The sequence below is a fragment of the Leptonychotes weddellii genome, chromosome 13 (assembly GCF_054177405.1).
Source record: "Leptonychotes weddellii isolate Sample4059 chromosome 13, ASM5417740v2, whole genome shotgun sequence".
In the NCBI taxonomy this organism is placed as follows: domain Eukaryota; kingdom Metazoa; phylum Chordata; class Mammalia; order Carnivora; family Phocidae; genus Leptonychotes; species Leptonychotes weddellii.
In genome coordinates, this window is record NC_138381.1 from 21,522,091 (window position 1) to 21,540,817 (window position 18,727).

Consider the following 18,727-nt stretch of genomic DNA (forward strand, 5'->3'; position numbering starts at 1 on the left):
TTCTCAGTTATCTGAAAGCAGTAAATAATGCTCCACACCCCTCAATAATTATGCTTTGATCTTAATTCATTAGCAACTCCTTTGCAAAGGAGAATGTAGAATCTTATTTCTTCAGAAGCTGGTAATTTTAGAGAAAGAAAAGACAAAGGATAGGGTAAGTCATATTAAAAGACAACCAGGAGAGAAGAAACAATTATCCATTTGACAGCGAACCTTTTCAAAAATGAAAACGGGTTGCTAGGTTTTACTTAATAAGTGAATTTAAAAACTCTACTTGAGACCTGAACAGTATTCTAGTCATGTATTTTCAGAGCAATCTGTTTAAAAGTTCTGTATTTTTGTCCCTATAAACATCCCATAAAAACTAGACATAAGAAAAACAGATGAAACCAATTCTATATAAGAACATAATTTATCTTTTTCATATAAAGTATATACTATATGAGCACTAGACAAACTGCACACCACACTCAGTACTCAATGCCTTCCCTGTGCAAGTAGCCTGGACACCACCCGGGAGCTGGTAAGAAATATAGACTCTCAGGCTCTATCCCAGACCCACTACATCGCGAGGAGTAATCAGCTCTCCGGATGATTCGGATGTCCACTTTAAGGCAGCGAATGAGAGGCAGGGGAAGTGTGCGTCAGAGTCCCCTGAGAACTTGCTGAAAATACACCTGCCAGCACTCTGCCCCTGGGGGCCCAGGGGGCCTGGAAGGAGGTAGAGGCATATGCATTTTAAAGAAGCTTCAGGGTGATTCTGAAGCAACTTCCTGGTTAAGAAACCCTCCTTTAAAAAAGATTTTAACCAAAATCTTTAACATGTTACCAAATGTTAAAGTCAATAAACCTTACCCCACAACTCATCCAGTCTCTTTCACACCATGGGGGCTGGTGCCAGATGAGGACATGTGTTCTCAGTTTCCCCTACTAAGTAATTTCTGACAGACTAACCTTACAGAATCTCTTCTCTATTCAAAAGAATGAAAATTTCTCTCCATTGCTGTTTTTAAAAATAACTACCTTCTTGCTTGGTAAAAATTTCCATAGAAGATCTGAATGTTTGTTTCTTTTCCAATCTGATGCCATAATGCCACCAACCCCTTCCCACCATGCTGGTAGCTCCTGCCTGTGTTCTTAAATTTTTTCTTCGATTTACATCCAATAGTTGTTACTTGGTCGGTAAAATACTGGTTGGTAAATAGCATGTGAGAATAGGTGGCTTTTAATAAATACACATTATATATATATTATAATAATATATATTAACAAATATTCTATTTATTATATATCTCATATAGTATGTGTAAATATATCTTATTTCTCCAGATAAATATGTATTCATTAAAAGCCACCTATTCTCATGTGTTATTTACCAACCAGTTTATTACTGGTTATATATATATATATATATGAATATATGATTTCTGTCTTATTTTAATAAGCAGGCTATATGCCAGTTGGCTTTTTTTCCTTAAAATATAATTTCCATAAAGACTGTACCAGACATATTTACTAAGCAAACATCTTAGTAAAATTACATTAACTCAGCATAGGGTCCTGCCTTCAGTAAGCACTAAGCAAAAAACAGGATTTGTAATTATTATACTTGTAATGTTAAACTCAAGTCAAGAGAGTATTTTTGGGAGTGATTTTGTTTTGACAAAGGTAACATGAAAAACATAAACCTTTCACTTTTAATTAAAAGAAACAAATAGTGACCTGATTGCTTATTTTATAAAACAGATTTATATAACAGACTTCTGACTTTACTCATCTGTTAAATGGATTAATCAATTGCATTTTAAAATACTCCAAATGGCAGTGCCATTTCAAGCATTCTTAAAATGTTAAATTATATTCAAAATTAGTATGAATCAATCTCTACCTATACATAGAAGGACATATGAACATATAAATGAGGGCGCCTGGGTGGCTCAGTTGGTTAAGCGACTGCCTTCGGCTCAGGTCATGATCCTGGAGTCCCGGGATCGAGTCCCGCATCGGGCTCCCTGCTCGGCAGGGAGTCTGCTTCTCCCTCTGACCCTCCTCCCTCTCATGCTCTCTGTTTCTCATTCTCTCTCAAAAAAAAAATAAATAAATAAAAATGAACATATAAATGATGTCCTTTTTCCCCTACAGAATATCACATCTAACATATCAAGGACTGTGGAGAGAAATACCAAATAATGTGCACCCTTACATGTAGCTATGAATAACTTTTTGTAGTTAATCTTCTAGAATAAGCACTTAAAATAAGTTTTTGTTCCTTCAAAGCAATTCTGTTAGGCACATATCAAGTAATACTACTAACTTTCCAAATACTTTTGGGTTTTCCTTTAGAACTCTCCGATACGTAAGTCATAAGAAAACTGGTCTCGGGGCGCCTGGGTGGCTCGGATGGTTGGGCGTCTGCCTTCGGCTTGGGTCATGATCTCGGGGTCCTGGGATCGAGCCCCATATCAGGCTCCTGACTCAGCGGGGAGCCTGCTTCTCCCTCTCCCTCTGCCTCTCCCCCTGGTTCATGCTCTCTCTGTGTCTCAAATGAATAAAATCTTTAAAAAAAAAAAGAAAACTGGTCTCACTGGCCAATTGTTACCCATTTGACTGGGATTAAAAATGGCATTTCCTGTTCTGCACACCTACCTTATTCATCCCCACTTAGCTCTAAATGAAATTTGGTGGTTTCAGAAAATTAAATTCATCTTCAGTGGAAAGAGTTGTCACTAATGGTATTCAAAGGAATGTATCATAAAGACATTCCAAAATTATCCAAATAATAAAGAGCACCACTATTGGAATAGGGGGGATAGCCTCTCTACTTAAATATGCTTCATTCAGATGTGAAACAGGACTAATTTGTTAAAAGTCACATGATGTCAGTTATAATTTATATATTATATCCCCTTTGAATCATCTAGAAATAAATAAAATGAAAATAGGTGTTTTTCATAATAAGCAAATCTAAATTTCTAGTTGGACAATAAAATCGCATTAATTGAAGCAATTAAATTTAAGATATTACCTTTATTAAATAAAAAAGTTACACTAGGATTTTTATACACTGTTGAAAACAATGACTATGTTTATTTCTCTAAAGACAGCAGTACTTCCCATTTCTCTCTCATGATATTATAGTTAAGCCTCAATTTAGGTCCAGAAAATAAATAACAGGGTAGATTTTTCGCATTTCTCTATATTTATCAACTGGAAAGGAATTTCAGAGCATGAAGATAAAATGAGGCTGAAATAAAAGAACTTTTAGATACTGACAGTTTGTCCTTATAATCTGGTTAAATTTGGCTTCTTAAAATTCTATACTCATATCCACAGAAGTAAATTTCTATTTTAGTAGCCCTAAAAGAGCTGGGGAGAGAAGATTATTACTGTAGTAGTAAATAGCAAATACTTTGGCAAGCATGAACAATAGCACAAGTAAAGACATTTACAAATACATCTGTAACATCTCTTTGATGTGGTATGAGCTACAAATCAGAAGAAAAGCATTATGGTTATTTGATTGCGGGGTACTGGTGGGCATTCACAATGTAGCCAACACATTGATCCTCTATGGAAGTACAGATTCATGAAAAAAAAAAAGTCAAGCAAAGCAGTGGGGGAGAATAAAACACAGGAAAATACCACAAATTTGAGAACATTATCTCTTTTTTCTGAAAAAAAAAAAAAGAAAGAAAAGAAAAAAGGGGGGGTTCCCTGAAGCATGGAAAGTATTTTTCAGTGGGTGTGCCTCTATTCCGTTATCAGGGGAGGGCTTAATGCAGATTCTGGCCAGTCATACACATCTGGCAGCAGGGAATCATATTCACTTCGCCATATTCTTTCTCTAATGTATTTGGCCTTGTCCTCAGGTTCTGGGTATCGGAAAGCCATTTTGTTAGCATATAGGTATTCTGTAACCTGAAAAATAAATAAGATGACTGCATAGGCTCTGAGTATTAACCTGAGAGAAAAAGTACTATTAAAACCCAGAGACGTGAATTTAGAAGAATGACATTTTTCTTTTTTCAAATTAAAAAAAAAAAATAACATTACTTTGACTCATTTCAAAACATTGGGAAACTATTAAAACTTGAAAGATGAAATAAAAATAATCTGCAATTTCACCATAAATTTGATGTGTTTTAAAGCCCCTCCCCCCCATTATTGGCATTTCCTTAATACTTCAACCTAACAAACAATTTTAAGCTCTACTTTGTGTCAGTCAAATAGCCCTACTTGGGCTACCTGCCTAGCCCATGTCCTTCCCCCACTTTCAAGTAGCATGTAGGAGAGTTTATTTCCTACCCACAGATGACTGGACTGGGGTGAAAACCTAACCTAATGTGAGCCAGGTGTTTTTGCTCTAGAATTTGGATTAAGAGACACAGAAATTATTACAAATCAGGTGTTGGACACCAGAACTACAAGGTCCAGTAAAGTTGGGGCTGGGACCTACACACGGCAACTCCCCACCACCATCATGGAGTGCCAGGCATGTTCCATGTGTTTTACATGTACAGCTCATTTAATCCTCGCACGAATCCTATGAGGTAAGTACTGGTAGTATTATCCTCAGTTTACATATGAGGACACCAAAGTATGAGGAGTTTAGGTAAGTAACTTGCCCAAGATAGTTGAATGAGAGCTGTGTCTCAAACCCAAAGCATTCAGATTATAGATCCCAGGCCCGAAACAGTTAAGCCAGATTACTTCCCACCTCATTTGGCTTGAGTGGCTTTCCGATATTTGTAAGCAAGCCACACAAAGCATGACTGGTGATGAGGATAAACCCTCTCTGAGCCTCAGTTTTGATGTAAAATGAGGTAGTACAGAAAGCTTCCTCACAGGATAGCACAGTGCCTATTATATAGTAAATTCTCAAGTTATGGTTTCATTTTAACTTAAAAAAAATACTGTAACGCATGATTAAAAAAATTCAAACAATTAATGCCTTTCTCTTCCTACTCCAATTCCCATTTTTTTTTAAAGATTTTATTTATTTTTCATTTGAGAGAGCGAGAATGAGAGAGAGAGAGAGAGAGAGAGCACATGAGGGGGGGAGGGTCAGAGGGAGAAGCAGACTCCCCACCGAGCAGGGAGCCCGATGCGGGACTCGATCCCGGGACTCCAGGATCATGACCTGAGCCGAAGGCAGTCGCCTAACCGACTGAGCCACCCAGACGCCCCTACAATTCCCATTTCAACTGGTGACCACTATGAAAGTTTATTTCAGCTTTCTAAGAAAAAAATTTAACCAAAAAATGAAGGTTATTAAAAATAAGCTTTCATTCCAGGGACTCAACCTTACTGTATTTTGTGATGAAAATGTGTTTCAATTATTTTCTAGCCTATTATAAGAAACATATTTGTACACACAGAAAAGGCTGGGGCAAAGCATGAGATCAGAGATGCTGACTGGCTGTGGGATGGGGTGAGGGATAGAAACAAAGCACTGCCTAGTCTCCTGATCCCTTGCTCTTAAAAAGGAAAACCTTAAGCCAATGAAGAAGGAGCAAATTCTCTACCCTGGGGAAGGGAGAAGAGGCATGATCCTGCGGCTACACTCCTGTACCAACCCCTAAGCACAGGTATCTCCTTCTATTTCATATGACCTTTCATCTGGACATACCGGTAACCTCCCAACTGACTGATATGTTCCAAAATCTGTCCCAAATGTAGTATGAGTCTATCTAAGACTGAGCTCTTTTCATCCTAGTTCTGGGCTCTAAAACCCTCAGTTGTTTTGCAACAGTAAGGTATTTAGACTCCTTAGCCTGGCATTTGTGTGTCTGTACAAGCTGGCCTGAAGGTAACTTGCAAATCCCGTCTTATGCCATTTTCCTACCTATACTTTAGATTCCAGCTCAACTGGATTGGCTGTTATTTATTTTTTAAGATGTTATTTTAGGGGCGCCTGGGTGGCTCAGTTGGTTAAGTGACTGCCTTCGGCTCAGGTCATGATCCTGGAGTCCCTGGATCGAGTCCCGCATCAGGCTCCCTGCTCGGCAGGGAGTCTGCTTCTCCCTCTGACCCTCACCCCTCTCATGTGCTCTCTCTCTCTCTCATTCTGTCTCAAATAAATAAATAAAATCTTTAAAAAAAAAAAAAAGATGTTATTTTAAAGTAATCTCTACACTCATCATGGGGCTCAAACTCATAACTCCAAGATGAAGAGTCACATGCTCCATTGATTGAGCCAGTCAGGTGCCCCTGGATTGGCTGTTCTTTCTTTTCTTTTTTTTTTTTTAAAGATTATTTGAGTGAGAGAGAAAGCACGCAAGAGTGTGTGTGAGTGGCGGGAGGGGCAGAGGGAGAGGGAGAGAACCAAGTGCGGAGCCTGATATGGGGCTTGATCTCATGACCCTGAGATCATGACCTGAGCCAAAATTAAGAGTCGGATGCTCAACCAAACTGACTGAGCCACATAGGCGCCCCTGGCTATTACTTCTTAAATATATCATCGTCTAATTCCCAATCTTTATTTAGTTTATGAGTGTTAAAATAATGCAACAATATTTATAGTCAACGGGGTAAAAATTTTATGATCATCAGCATACAGTCGAAAATGTGGTTGATAAATTCTACATCTAATCCTGATGTTTAAGAAAATTTTAGTAAACTAGGGATGAAGATTACTTCTTTAAAAAGATAAAAAGATATTTATTTCAACCAAAAGCCAGTATCACATTTAGTATTAAAATACAAGGATGCCCTTATCAACTAAGTTGCTTAAAACTCCTCTTAAAGGGGAAAAAAAGAGCAATACATAAAAAATGAAGAAAAAAATTACTTGCAAATGATTCAAAACTCAAAATTCCAAAAGAGTTAATTAAAAGAGTTAAGATTGCTCAACAAACTAGTTATCAAGTAAATTCATAAAAATTAATACCTCCCCTATATGCCAGAAACGATAAGTGAGGAAACAGATATGGAAAGAAAAATCTTCATTTATTATAAAGAACAAAAAAATTTTAGAAAACAATGAATCATGGAACACTACATCAAAAACTAATGATGTACTGTATGGTGACTAATACAACATAATAAAGTTAAATTAAATTTAAAAAAAAAGAACAAAAAAATTTTAAATATCTAGGAAAATAAGTATTAAGCAACATACGACGTTTAGAGAAGAAAACAACAAAATTATTTTGACTTACAAAAACAAACAGACTGCGCTGAGTGGGAAGAGGTACTGGTGGGGAGGGAAGAGCCAGTCCCCAAGACTCAATTTCATTAATTTATAAGTCTGATAGTTTCATACATAGATGCAGGGTTTTCTTTGAATTTAAAAAATTGATAGAAAAATTCATCCTAAAGAATGCACAATTTAAACAGATATGAAAATACTGAAAAACCATAATAATGGGAAACATATAGTTTCAAATAATACACATTATACATACCACAATAATTATTATTTAAGATTTTATTTTTAAGTAATCTTTACATCAACTTACAACTCCTAGATCAAGTTGCACTCTCTACTGATTGAACCAGCCAGGCACCCACATACCACAATAATTTTAAGGGTGCGTGGGTGCCCCCCAGGGGCACCTGGGTGGCTCAGTTGGTTAAGTGTCTGTCTTTGGCTCAGGTCATGATCTTGGGGTCCTGGGATCAAGCCCCGCATTGGGCTCCCTGCTCAGCGGGGAGTCTGCCTGAGATTCTCTCCCTCCCCCTCTGCCCCTCCCCCTGCTATCTTTCTCTCTCTCAAATAAATAAATAAATCTTAAAAAAAAATATTGTGGGTTATATTTTGGTAGTAAGAAAATGGGTGATCTAAAATTTCTTTGCACCCTTGAAATATTTCAAACTTCTCTCTAATAAACTTGTGTTACTTAAGGAAACATCATTAAAACTTCTGTGGAGAGGTATAAATTAATACTTACTTTAATAGCAATGTTAATAGAAACTTCCTGAATATCAGCAAGTGGTGGGTAAAGTCTCCCTTGAGCTAGCTCTTTATCTGTCAATTGATTTGCCAGAGCCTGAAGAGAAAAACAGCATTTTATTTTATTTTTTAAATTTTTTTATTGTTATGTTAATCCCCATACATTACATCATTAGTTTTAGATGTAGTGTTCCATGATTCATTGTGCATAACACCCAGTGCTCCATGCAGAATGTGCCCTCCTCAATACCCATCACCAGGCTAACCCATCCTCCCACCCCCCTCCCCTCTAGAACCCTCAGTTTGTTTTTCAGAGTCCATTGTCTCTCATGGTTCGTCTACCCCTCCGATTTCCCCCACTTCATTCTTCCCCTCCTGCTATCTTCTTCTTTTTTTTTTCTTAACATATATTGCATTATCTGTTTCAGAGGTACAGATCTGAGATTCAACAGTCTTGCACAACTCACAGCACTTACCAGAGCACATACCCTCCCCATTTTATTTTTGATTGTTTAAATAACACAGAATAAGGACCTAATAAAATGGAAAAGGGGTTTGGGGAGGAGAAAATACAGGTAACATAATTCTTATTTTTAGCAGGAATATGCTTAAAGCACTGCAGAGATTAAAACTGTTCACCACTAGACAAGAAATAACCAGACTGAAAGGTTTATTGACATATTCTACTTAATACCTACAAAGTTTGGCATAATTACATCAGTTACTATGAAAATAAACATTAAAATCTGTATTAATGTGAGTTCTTCAAAACTCACATTACAGTCTGGCGCTCAGACCAGCCCACTCCAAATAAACCAGTATTTGTCCACTAAAAAAATGAAGGTGTTACATTTTATCTATGCTGTCATAATATATTACCTTCAGATATATATATACACAACAGGTACAGTATGTGTTATATATATGAAAGGATTCATAGCTTAACATTCAAACATTTGAAAAATCATGATAAAAAATTAGTTTTATGCAAAAATAGATAGCCAAATCAAAAAAGCAACAGATGAATAACTTCCTTTCCATTCATAAGGTAGATTTAACCCCTTTTCTCTCTCTGCTTTTAATTAAAATCCACTCATCTTTATAATTCATCCTGATAAAAGAGCCAAACAATATTTAAAACATTTACCTTTGCAGCTTCTAGGAAAACATGGTCACTAATATGCCGGGTGTTACAGAGAATAACAGCTAAAGCCACACCTACGAAACATTTTAAATAGTTTATTTAGTAAGGTCACTTTTCAAATTATGAAAGGAACCAAATAAATTCCTAGACTTAAAGCAAGTTAATGGTAACACTACCCCCCAGACAGCCACTCCCCTCAAACAAAGCAGCCAAGAGAAAACAGAAATCTCAGAGTGAAAATCAAATGATCTTAGTTAACTGTTACAATTCTTATCTCCTAGAATAACTTTAGAAATATGAAATGGTTCTTCTCAACTTAGTTTTTACAATTAGCAAAATTGCAATGCATACAATTCATCAACACTTGTCACAAGAAACATCAGTTCCCAGCCCACCTTTAACCCTTCCACTTCTTGCTCTGTAGAAGCAGCTACTTTCAATTCTTTTAGCTGATTATTTTTATATTTCTCTCTAACAGCTTGCTTGTATGTCTCCTGATTGACGTCCTGTAGGAAATAAGTACTTGGCTTTCTTTCACATTTCCAGCCTCGTCCCTTCTTCCAGTATGGTTAGAGCACCATTTTGGCTGAATCAATCAGTAGTCAACGTTTATATTATTATGGCTTCATGAGTGTTACTCACAGCAGAGCCATTATTAACACTGTGTCATGACTAGTTCTCCCCTTCTGCATAACTTTTGGTTTTCCCTGAAGTTACTCTCCTGTTCTCCTTGTTTTCCTTTTTCAGTACTTAACATTATTTCACACTGAAACACTCATTCGATTGCCTGAATCATCCAGTATCTCAGTCGCCTCACGTACTCTCTTCCTTCATCCTCTAGAAGAAACTGCTGCCAACTACCATCTGGTGCAGCTGCTCTCCATCCCAGATCTGGATCAGTCATCCTGGAAAATCCCTTATGTTCATGGGGATTCCCTTTGTTTCTTTCTTTCTTTTTTTTTTTTTAAAGATTTTATTTATTTATTTGAGAGAGAGAATGAGAGACAGAGAGCATGAGAAGGAGGAAGGTCAGAGGGAGAAGCAGACTCCCTGCCGAGCAGGGAGCCCGATGCGGGACTCGATCCCGGGACTCCAGGATCATGACCTGAGCCGAAGGCAGTCGCCTAACCAACTGAGCCACCCAGGCGCCCTCCCTTTGTTTCTTTCTGAGTTCACTTCCTAAATCCCACCTCTTCCTAGCTTTTTGTTACTCTCTTTTTTTGGTAGGACACGATTTCCTGTAGTGCCCCCCTTTCAGTTCCTTTTCTGAAGATGCTCCCCTTTACCACCACCACCCCTTTTTTTTTTTTTTACTACTTTCCACTTATTTGATAGTTTGGGTTTAGAATTCTAGTTTGGAAATAATTTCCCTTCAGAATTGTGAGGCATTATTTCAATACCTTCTAGCTGCCAGCATTGTTGGTGAGAAATCAGTGCCAATTTGATTCCAGATCCTTTTCGGTGATTATCTTTTCACTGCATCTCTGGAAGTATTAGGATCCTTTTTCGTACCGAATATTCTGCAGTTTCCCAGTGATGTGCCTTGAGGTGCATGACTTTCACATACCACATCTGGCACTCAGTGGGAGGCCCTTCCTATCTAGAAACTTGGGTCTTTCAGTTTGGGGAAATGTTCATGAAGTCTTTGACAGTTTTCTTCCTTCCACTTATCTGTTCTCTCCCTCTACAATTGTTTTCTGATATTGTACTTTCTGGACTAGTCCTCTAATTTTCTTCTTTTGTTTTCCATCCCTTGTTCTCTGCTTGTTTTTTAGGTGATTTCCCCAGCTTTTTTTTTTTTTTAAAATAATCCTTCTGCTATCAAACTTTTCATTTTCAAGAGCTCATTTTTGTTTTCTAATTAAAAAAAATTCTGTCTTGTTTCTGGAACATAATATTTTTGTCTCCATGAGGATATTGATAATTTTTAAACTTTCCTTCTCCCCACCTAACCCCTGCTTCTTCCTAAACCGCTTTTTAACTTGTTTATTTTAGTCTCTTTTATGAGATAAATTGTTCATATAAGAGACTTACCTTAGCTGACCAGTAATCTTTCAGTGTTTTTCATATGTAAGGGTTAGGAACTAAAAGAATGATTGGTAGCCATGAGCATGAGGAGGGGGCTTGCCCACTCTGAGCATCACTGTGGTGACTTGGCTTTCAATCAGCCTACTTTTTGGCACCTCCCTCCTCAACTTTGTCTGGTGTCTTCCAGTCTAGAAAGTCTCAGTTTTACAGCATTCAAAGAGTATCCCAACAGTCTTTGGCCAGAGTGGGGCAATACAGTTATCCACTTAATCAAGGATGAGAAGGAAATCAGGTGGTTAATAGATTCCTTATTTTAATCCAGCCTCTAGATAATATATATATTTCAGAAAGTAGAGCACTTGTTCCATCTACAGTTAATATAGTTGCTTAAATGTTTGGGGCAAAATCTATTGTCCTCTTATATTTGTCTTGTCTATTTGATGTTCCTTCCTTTCCTCTTCACTCTTGACTGTTGGATTTTTTTTTTTTAATCATTTCATTTCCTCCCCCAACATTCTCTCACCATAGTTGGGAAGTTTTTCTAGTCTTCTAGTGGTTATCCTAAAATTTATAACATGCACCCTTATGAAAACTCCATGGCAATCTGTAATTTACCCTCCCACAAAATCTTTTCGCTCTGGCTGCATTCATAGTCTTCTCTTTGTTGTTGTTTGCTGAAGCCTCACAACGATGTTCCTAGATGTGGCCTTCCTTTTATTTATCCCACATGGGTTTCACGTCAATATTGTGTATTGACGTCATTGATCAGGTTCTAAGAAATTCTCAGCCACGAAGCCTACAAATATTGCCTCTGCTTCATTCTCATGCTCATCTTCTGGGACTATACAATAAAGTGTATCAATTAAAGGTATATATCTATTTTTCTATATTTTTCTCTTTTTTTGGTCTCTGGATCATTTCCTCTGACCTTACAGTTTAATTCTCTTTAGTCTAATCTGCTATAAGCCTCATTCACTGAGTTCTTAAATTTATTTTATTTTTCAATTCTACAATTTAGCGTTCCTTGGCTGAATCTTTCAAGCTTGGCTTTTATCTCCATAAACACAATAGCATATTTGTTTCATAGCATCTGTTTGATATCTAGAATTCCAGAGTTTTCTTGTTGTTTCTGATACTTTTGGCTTCTGTTGTCTTGTCTCTGTATGTGTGTCTTTATTTTTTATTTTTTAACTGGGGCTGTATTTCAAAATTTGTGAAAGTAATTTGAAGAAAAGGATAGTGTTATCTTGTTCCACAGAAGATTTCTGTTCGCTTCTGCAAGTCACTTGTGGATGCTAGTAAGCCAGAACAAAGGCTTGAGGTCTTCTAGATCATCCACGTGACAGTGCAAACTATACCCATATTCCAAGCTACAGCCTTTAGGGCTTCAGCCCACTAGTGGTTCACGTAGAACCCCATTCTTGGCAGATGCCAGACTCTAATGCTTGCCCTCCTTCCAGGAAAAGCATGGTTTTACTGCTCAGCCACTTCTTGCTGAGAATACTTGCAGTGCAAAAGTCCTTCACATGCTGGTTTTCTGAGCTCTAGTCCTCTCCCTACTCTTGATCCAGAATTCCCGAGGATTTTGTTAGTCAGTATCTTATTACCCTTTGGACCCTTTTAAGGCTTTATTTTTGTTGTTACTTCACCCAGTTATAATTGCTGGACCAGGTAATTCAAACATTATCAGAGCCTTACATTTTTTTTTAATCAACAGACTTTTGGCCTCCTGCTTTAAAGTCCATTTTTACCTCTACTACCAAGTCATTTTTACATCTATATGTATAGTGCTGGTAATGGTTAATAATAAAGTTATAGGACTTTGTAGTGTTGTATAAAAACAATCAATTGCCAAGTTCCTTATTCGTCAAATAAGATACAGAAAATGACTTTGTTAAAATCAGCAGAAAAGTATTCTTTTCCATGCTGTTATGCCTTTATGCAACAGAAATATTGTTGGATAGAATAGATTGATTTTGAAGATTATCAAGTTCTAGAAAGAGATCACTGGTGATGGGAGAGTTCCTATTACAGACACTAGGTCTCAAGAGCGAAGCACTTCTAGACATGAAACGGCTACATGGGAGGAAAAAGGAGGAAAATTCATACACAAAAGCACTGGGATATTCACAGGCTAAAAGTCTTCTTTACTTTGACAACAGTTATAACGTGCTAGCTTGATGCTAGCCTACATACACTAAAAATCTACCTGTCATGAAATCTGAGTTAGAGCCTACTGTCAGCTCTTCAGGGAGAGGCTCACAAGAAGACAAAGGAAATTCACGCCAAATCCAACAGTCTTTCATTAAAATGAATGAACAATTAAGGATCACCAGAAATCTACAGAAAATGAACAGCACAAAGGAAGAAATATTTAAAAGAATCTTAGCTCTCAGAAGAAACTCAAAAGGATCCTGCAACCTTTAAAAAAAAATAAAAGTGGCTATGAAAAAAGTGTGGCTTTAAGATAAGATAAAGGTATTGGGAATAAAAAAAATAGTATTTGAGCCTACTGAACTGATGATATGTGATATTAAGCAAATGTTAATTTCATGTGGTATGATATGAGTATTATGGTTATGTTTAATTTAAAAAATTACTTTTTTAGAGATACATACTGAAGTAGTTATAAATGAAATTATATGATGTCTCTGATTTGCTTTAAAATAATCCAGTGAGGAAGGAATGGGTAGGAAAATATGGTTACATGTTGGTAACTGCTGAAATGTGGGAGACTGGAACATGGGACTTCATTCTTCTCTCTGCTTTTGTGTATGTTTGAAAATTTTTATAATTAAGAAAAAGACTTTTTTGTTGTTTCTAGTTTTTACTTTAAGTAGGCTTCACGCCCACATATGGGGCTTGAATTCACAGCCCTGAGATCAAGAGTCGCATATTCTATGCACTGAGCCAGCCAGGCACCGTATAAAAAAAGACTTCTGAAACATACACTGAAAGTGCTAAAAAACAGATGAATGAATGAATGCCACAGAACTCCCCCATATTACAGAATAAAAAAAGGCAGAATTGAAAATGTGAAATATAATTTACAAGTCAAGGACAACAGAGGTATTTGACCATGGTCTAACATAAGTTCCGTAAGAGAAAAACAGAAATAATGGAAGGAAAGAAATGAGAAAAAAAAAGTTATAAAAATCCTTTGGAAAAGAAGATACAGTGACCTGGCCCTCCCACAGATATGCATAGTAAATGGAAATAAGCCCAAACCTGGATGCATCCTAGTAACCTTTTGGAAATCTAAAGATAAAGAGAAAAATTTAAGTATTTTTAGGGAGAAAAAGCTAGTATAGATAAGGAAATGAGAATCTCAATGACATCAGATTTCTCACAGCAACACTAAAAGTGGAGAAATATTTTCAAAGATCTGCGGGAATGGGTGTTCAATCTACAAATCTCTACCCAACCAAACTAGCAAGTGAGAAGACAAAATAAAGACGTTTTTAAGATATGTGAAAACTCAGGAAGTTTTCATCCATGCTTAATAAAAACACTTTTTCAAAAGATGTGCTCCAGAAAAACGAGACCAAGATAGAGAGGAATAGCACCAAGACAGAAGTGGCATATATGCATGAGAGAGAACAACATGGGTCACAAGAAGTAGTCTGCTGTGCGGGGCGGCTGGGTGGTTCAGTCAGTTAAGCATGTGACTCTTGGTTTCAGCTCAGGTCATGATCTCGGAGTTATGAGACTGAGCACCGCATCAGGCTCCCTGCTCAGCAGAGAGTCTGCTTGGGATTCTCTCCCTCTGCTCTTCCCCTGATATGCACTCATGCTCTCTCTCCTTCAAATAAATAAATAAATAAATCTTAAAAAAAGAAAAAGTAGTCTGCTGTGGAGCAGGATCCAGAAGAAATGAAGAAATTAAAGAAAGATTCACTATACTTGATACTTGAAAGACTTTTGAGTTTTATAAAAATTTTGTAATATAGAATTACATATTCTACATTTATCAAATCATACTCCTGTTTAGATATAAATAACATATAATCATGTAATTTCAGAATCAATCCATAGACAAAGCACAGAAAATAATAGAGCACAACGTACATGTCCAAAAACCCTCTCTACAATGTAGAAATATTGACTAACCAAAATTGAGAGATGGAATAAGAACAGATAAAGCTAAATACCAGATTTTTCAACAGCGGCAAGCTAATAAAAACTGTCATAAGTTGCTATCAACAGTTTAGATATGTTATATAAAAAATAAAGGTACCTACTAGGAAAACTAAAAATAGTAACACAAATTGAAAGGTAGAGAAGCAAGGTATTAGGAGGTACATGTACACTATTATATTGAACAGTGGGAAGTTCGTACATATAGTCTACAGCCAGAATCAAGATAAGGGAAGATAAGTATATCAGTCATGATGGTAAACCATCAGAAAAACTCAAAGCAAACCACTGACAGTGGTTACAGCTGAGAAGTATAGTAAGGAGGTACCAAGTGGGACACTGGGCTGTTTCCATAGTTTGGCTATTGTAGATAATGCTGCTATAAACATCAGGGTGCATGTATCCCTTTGAATTAGTATTTTTGTATTCTTTGGGTAAATACCTAGTAGTGCAATTGCTAAATCATAGGGTAGTTCTATTTTTAACCTTTTGAGGAAACTCCATACTGTTCTCCAGAGTGGCTGCACCAGTTAGCATTCCCACCAGCAGTGCAAGAGGGTTCCCCTTTCTCCACATCCTCACCAACACCTACTGTTTCTTGTGTTACTGATTTTAGCCATTCTGATGGGTGTGAGGTAAGATTATCTCATTATGGTTTTGACTTGTATTTCCCCAATGATCAGTGATGATGACCATCTTTTCATGTACCCATTGGCCATCTGTATGTCTTCTTTGGAAAAATGTCTGATTTATGTCTTTTGCCGATATTTTAATTGGATTATTTGGGTTTGGGGTGTTGAGTTTTATAAGTTCTTTATATATTTTGGACACTAACGCTTTATCAGATAGGTAATTTGCAAATATCTTCTCCCATTCTGTAGGTTGCCTATAGGGCACCTGGGTGGCTCAGTCGTTAAGCGTCTGCCTTCGGCTCAGGTCATGATCCCAGCATTTTGGATTCTAGCCCCGCATCAGGCTCCCTGCTCAGTGGGGAGCCTCCTTCTCCCTCTCCCACTCCCCTTGCTTGTGTTCCCTTTCTTGCTATCTTTCTCTGTCAAACAAATAAATAAAATCTTAAAAAAAAAGATGTGGTGTATATATATATATATATACACACACAATGTAATATTACATTGTGTAATGAAAAAAAAAATGAAATCTTGCCATTTGGGACAACATGGATGGAGCTAGAGAGTATTATCCTCAGCGAAATAAGTCAGTCAGAGAAAGACAAATACCATATGATTTCACTCATATGTGGAATTTAAGAAATAAATGAGCAAAGGGAAAAGAGAGGGGCAAACCAAGAAACAGACTCTTAACTATAGAGAACAAACTGGTAGTTCCCAGAGGAGGGGTGGGTGGTGGGGATTAAGGTGGGCACTTGTCCTGATGAGCACTGGGTGTTGTATGGAAGTGCTGAATCACTATATTGTGCACCTGAAACTAATAGTACACTGTATGTTAACTAACTGGAATTTATTTATTTATTTAAAGATTTTTTTTTATTTTATCTATTTGACAGAGAGAGAGAGACAGCTAGAGAGGGAACACAAATGGGGGACTGGGAGAGGGAGAAGCAGGCTCCTGGCTGAGCAGGGAGCCCGATGTGGGGCTTGATCCCAGGACCCTGGGATCATGACCTGAGCTGAAGGCAGACGCTTAATGACTGAGCCACCCAAGCGCCCCACTAACTGGAATTTAAATAAAAACTTTTTAAAAAGGAGGTACTGAAGGCGGAGATAAAGAGGATTAAATAATTTTATAACATTCTGTTCTTTTTACACTTTTATATACCATATACTACATTATTTCTATAATAAAAACAAGTTTAATGAAAAAGATGAATAAATACATTTATAGGGAAAATAAAGCAAGTTGGATTTGCTGAATTCCTTGAGTTTCCCTAGACATACATACCAAAATTCTATAAATACTATTGTTCATTTTAACCTTAAATTCTATGTAATTTCGTTAAGTAGTTTAACGTAATTAACAAATACTTTTTAACATAAATAATGGTGGCCCTTACCTGGAAAAATATACACATTGTTTCCTTGGCCTGGTGTAAAGAGTTGCCCGTCACTGAGTTTCACTGGTTCAAATGGACTGCCACTGGCAAACAAACACCTTCCCTGTTAAGAAATGAAATAACCTCAATTTGTAACTTAATGTGGACTAACACTGAGGTGAATCAAAACAAAATTAAATCCTGTACTAAAAAAGACCAATATATTACTTGCGAGCAGGCATAATTTACTATATAACATAATCCTTTCATTAAAATTCTTATCAGAATGAGTTTTTATGCATAGCACACATTCAAATAAAATTGAAAACTGTCCATTAATAAACTAAAAAACCTCATGCTTCTCATTCCTTTAAAAAGTTTCAAATGTAGATGGGCCAACAAAAGCATCCTGAATAATAAAGATTGCTATAAACATCTGTGAATGAAGGGGAACACATCAAAAATTAAACTGTGATCACTGACTATACATCTACTATTTCTGGCTCTGTACCAGGTGCTTGGTATGTGTTAACTCAGTTTAGCCTGCACAAAAAGTCTTATGAGATTATCATCATCTCCATCTCACTGATATAAAAAAAAAAGAATCTCAGAAAACTACAGCTTAGATTTCCAAGTACTCTGTAAAAAGTCACACAATTGTAGAGGTTAAACTTGAATCCAGATTTTTTTTTTATAACTCCAAAGCCCATGGTCTTTGTATTATGCTCATAATGCCCCCCGTCCGGCAGTTTACACAACAGATGTATGGTATAACCCCACTATTACCCCCGAAAAATGTTGCCTTGTTGAAGAAAAGTAAGTCTCCAAATTTGTTGTATCAATTTTAGTACTGTGCTCAACAATGGCATATAATGTTACTAGCATATTCGATATATTTTTTTAAAAGATTTTATTTATTTGAGAGAGAGAAAACAAGCGAGCGCACAACAGTGGGGGAGGATCAGGGGAAGAAGCAGACTCCCTGCTGAAAAGGGAGCCCCATGCGGGGCTTGATCCCAAGACCTTGAGATCATGACCTGAGCCAAAGGCAGACGCTTAAGCAACTAAGTCACCCAGGCGCCCCCATATTCAATATTTCTAAGAGAATTAGATACTTGTGAAATTGAAGAGGACCTGAAAGTAAATTTATAAATCCTTTATTTAAAAAAAAAATATTTTATTTATTTGAGAGAGAGTGAGCAAGAGAGTACATAAGCCGGGGGAGCAGCAGAGGGAGAGGGAGAAGAGGGCTCACCGCTGAGCAGGGACCTAGGGCTCAATCCCAGGACCCCGGGATCATGACCTGAGCTGAAGGCAGATGCTTAACCAACTGAGCCACCCAGGTGCCCCTATAAATCCTCTGAATATCATTTCCCTGCCACAAATCCCATCTGTTCTACTCCTCCTTGGCAAAAAAACACAAAGAGCAAGAAAACAGTAGTTCTCAAACAGGATAATCTATCTTGGAATACTTGAGGTATGACTAAAGTAACTTATGTTTATTTACTTTTTA

At 37.0% G+C, this 18,727-nt stretch overlaps 1 protein-coding gene across 1 annotated transcript in view; it reads right to left on the reverse strand.

The window, feature by feature from the left end:
- Nucleotides 1-3,007: 3,007 nt before the first annotated feature.
- ME2 (malic enzyme 2) overlaps nucleotides 3,008-18,727 on the reverse strand; it is a 48,161-nt gene continuing 32,441 nt past the window's right edge. Inside the window, exons 12-15 of the mRNA XM_081802525.1 lie at nucleotides 17,236-17,338; nucleotides 9,042-9,112; nucleotides 7,893-7,991; nucleotides 3,008-3,918 (exon numbers count right to left, since the gene is read on the reverse strand). Of these exons, the coding sequence (XP_081658651.1) occupies nucleotides 3,751-3,918; nucleotides 7,893-7,991; nucleotides 9,042-9,112; nucleotides 17,236-17,338 (441 nt within the window). The 3' untranslated portion in view covers nucleotides 3,008-3,750. The remainder of the gene's footprint in view (nucleotides 3,919-7,892; nucleotides 7,992-9,041; nucleotides 9,113-17,235; nucleotides 17,339-18,727) is intronic.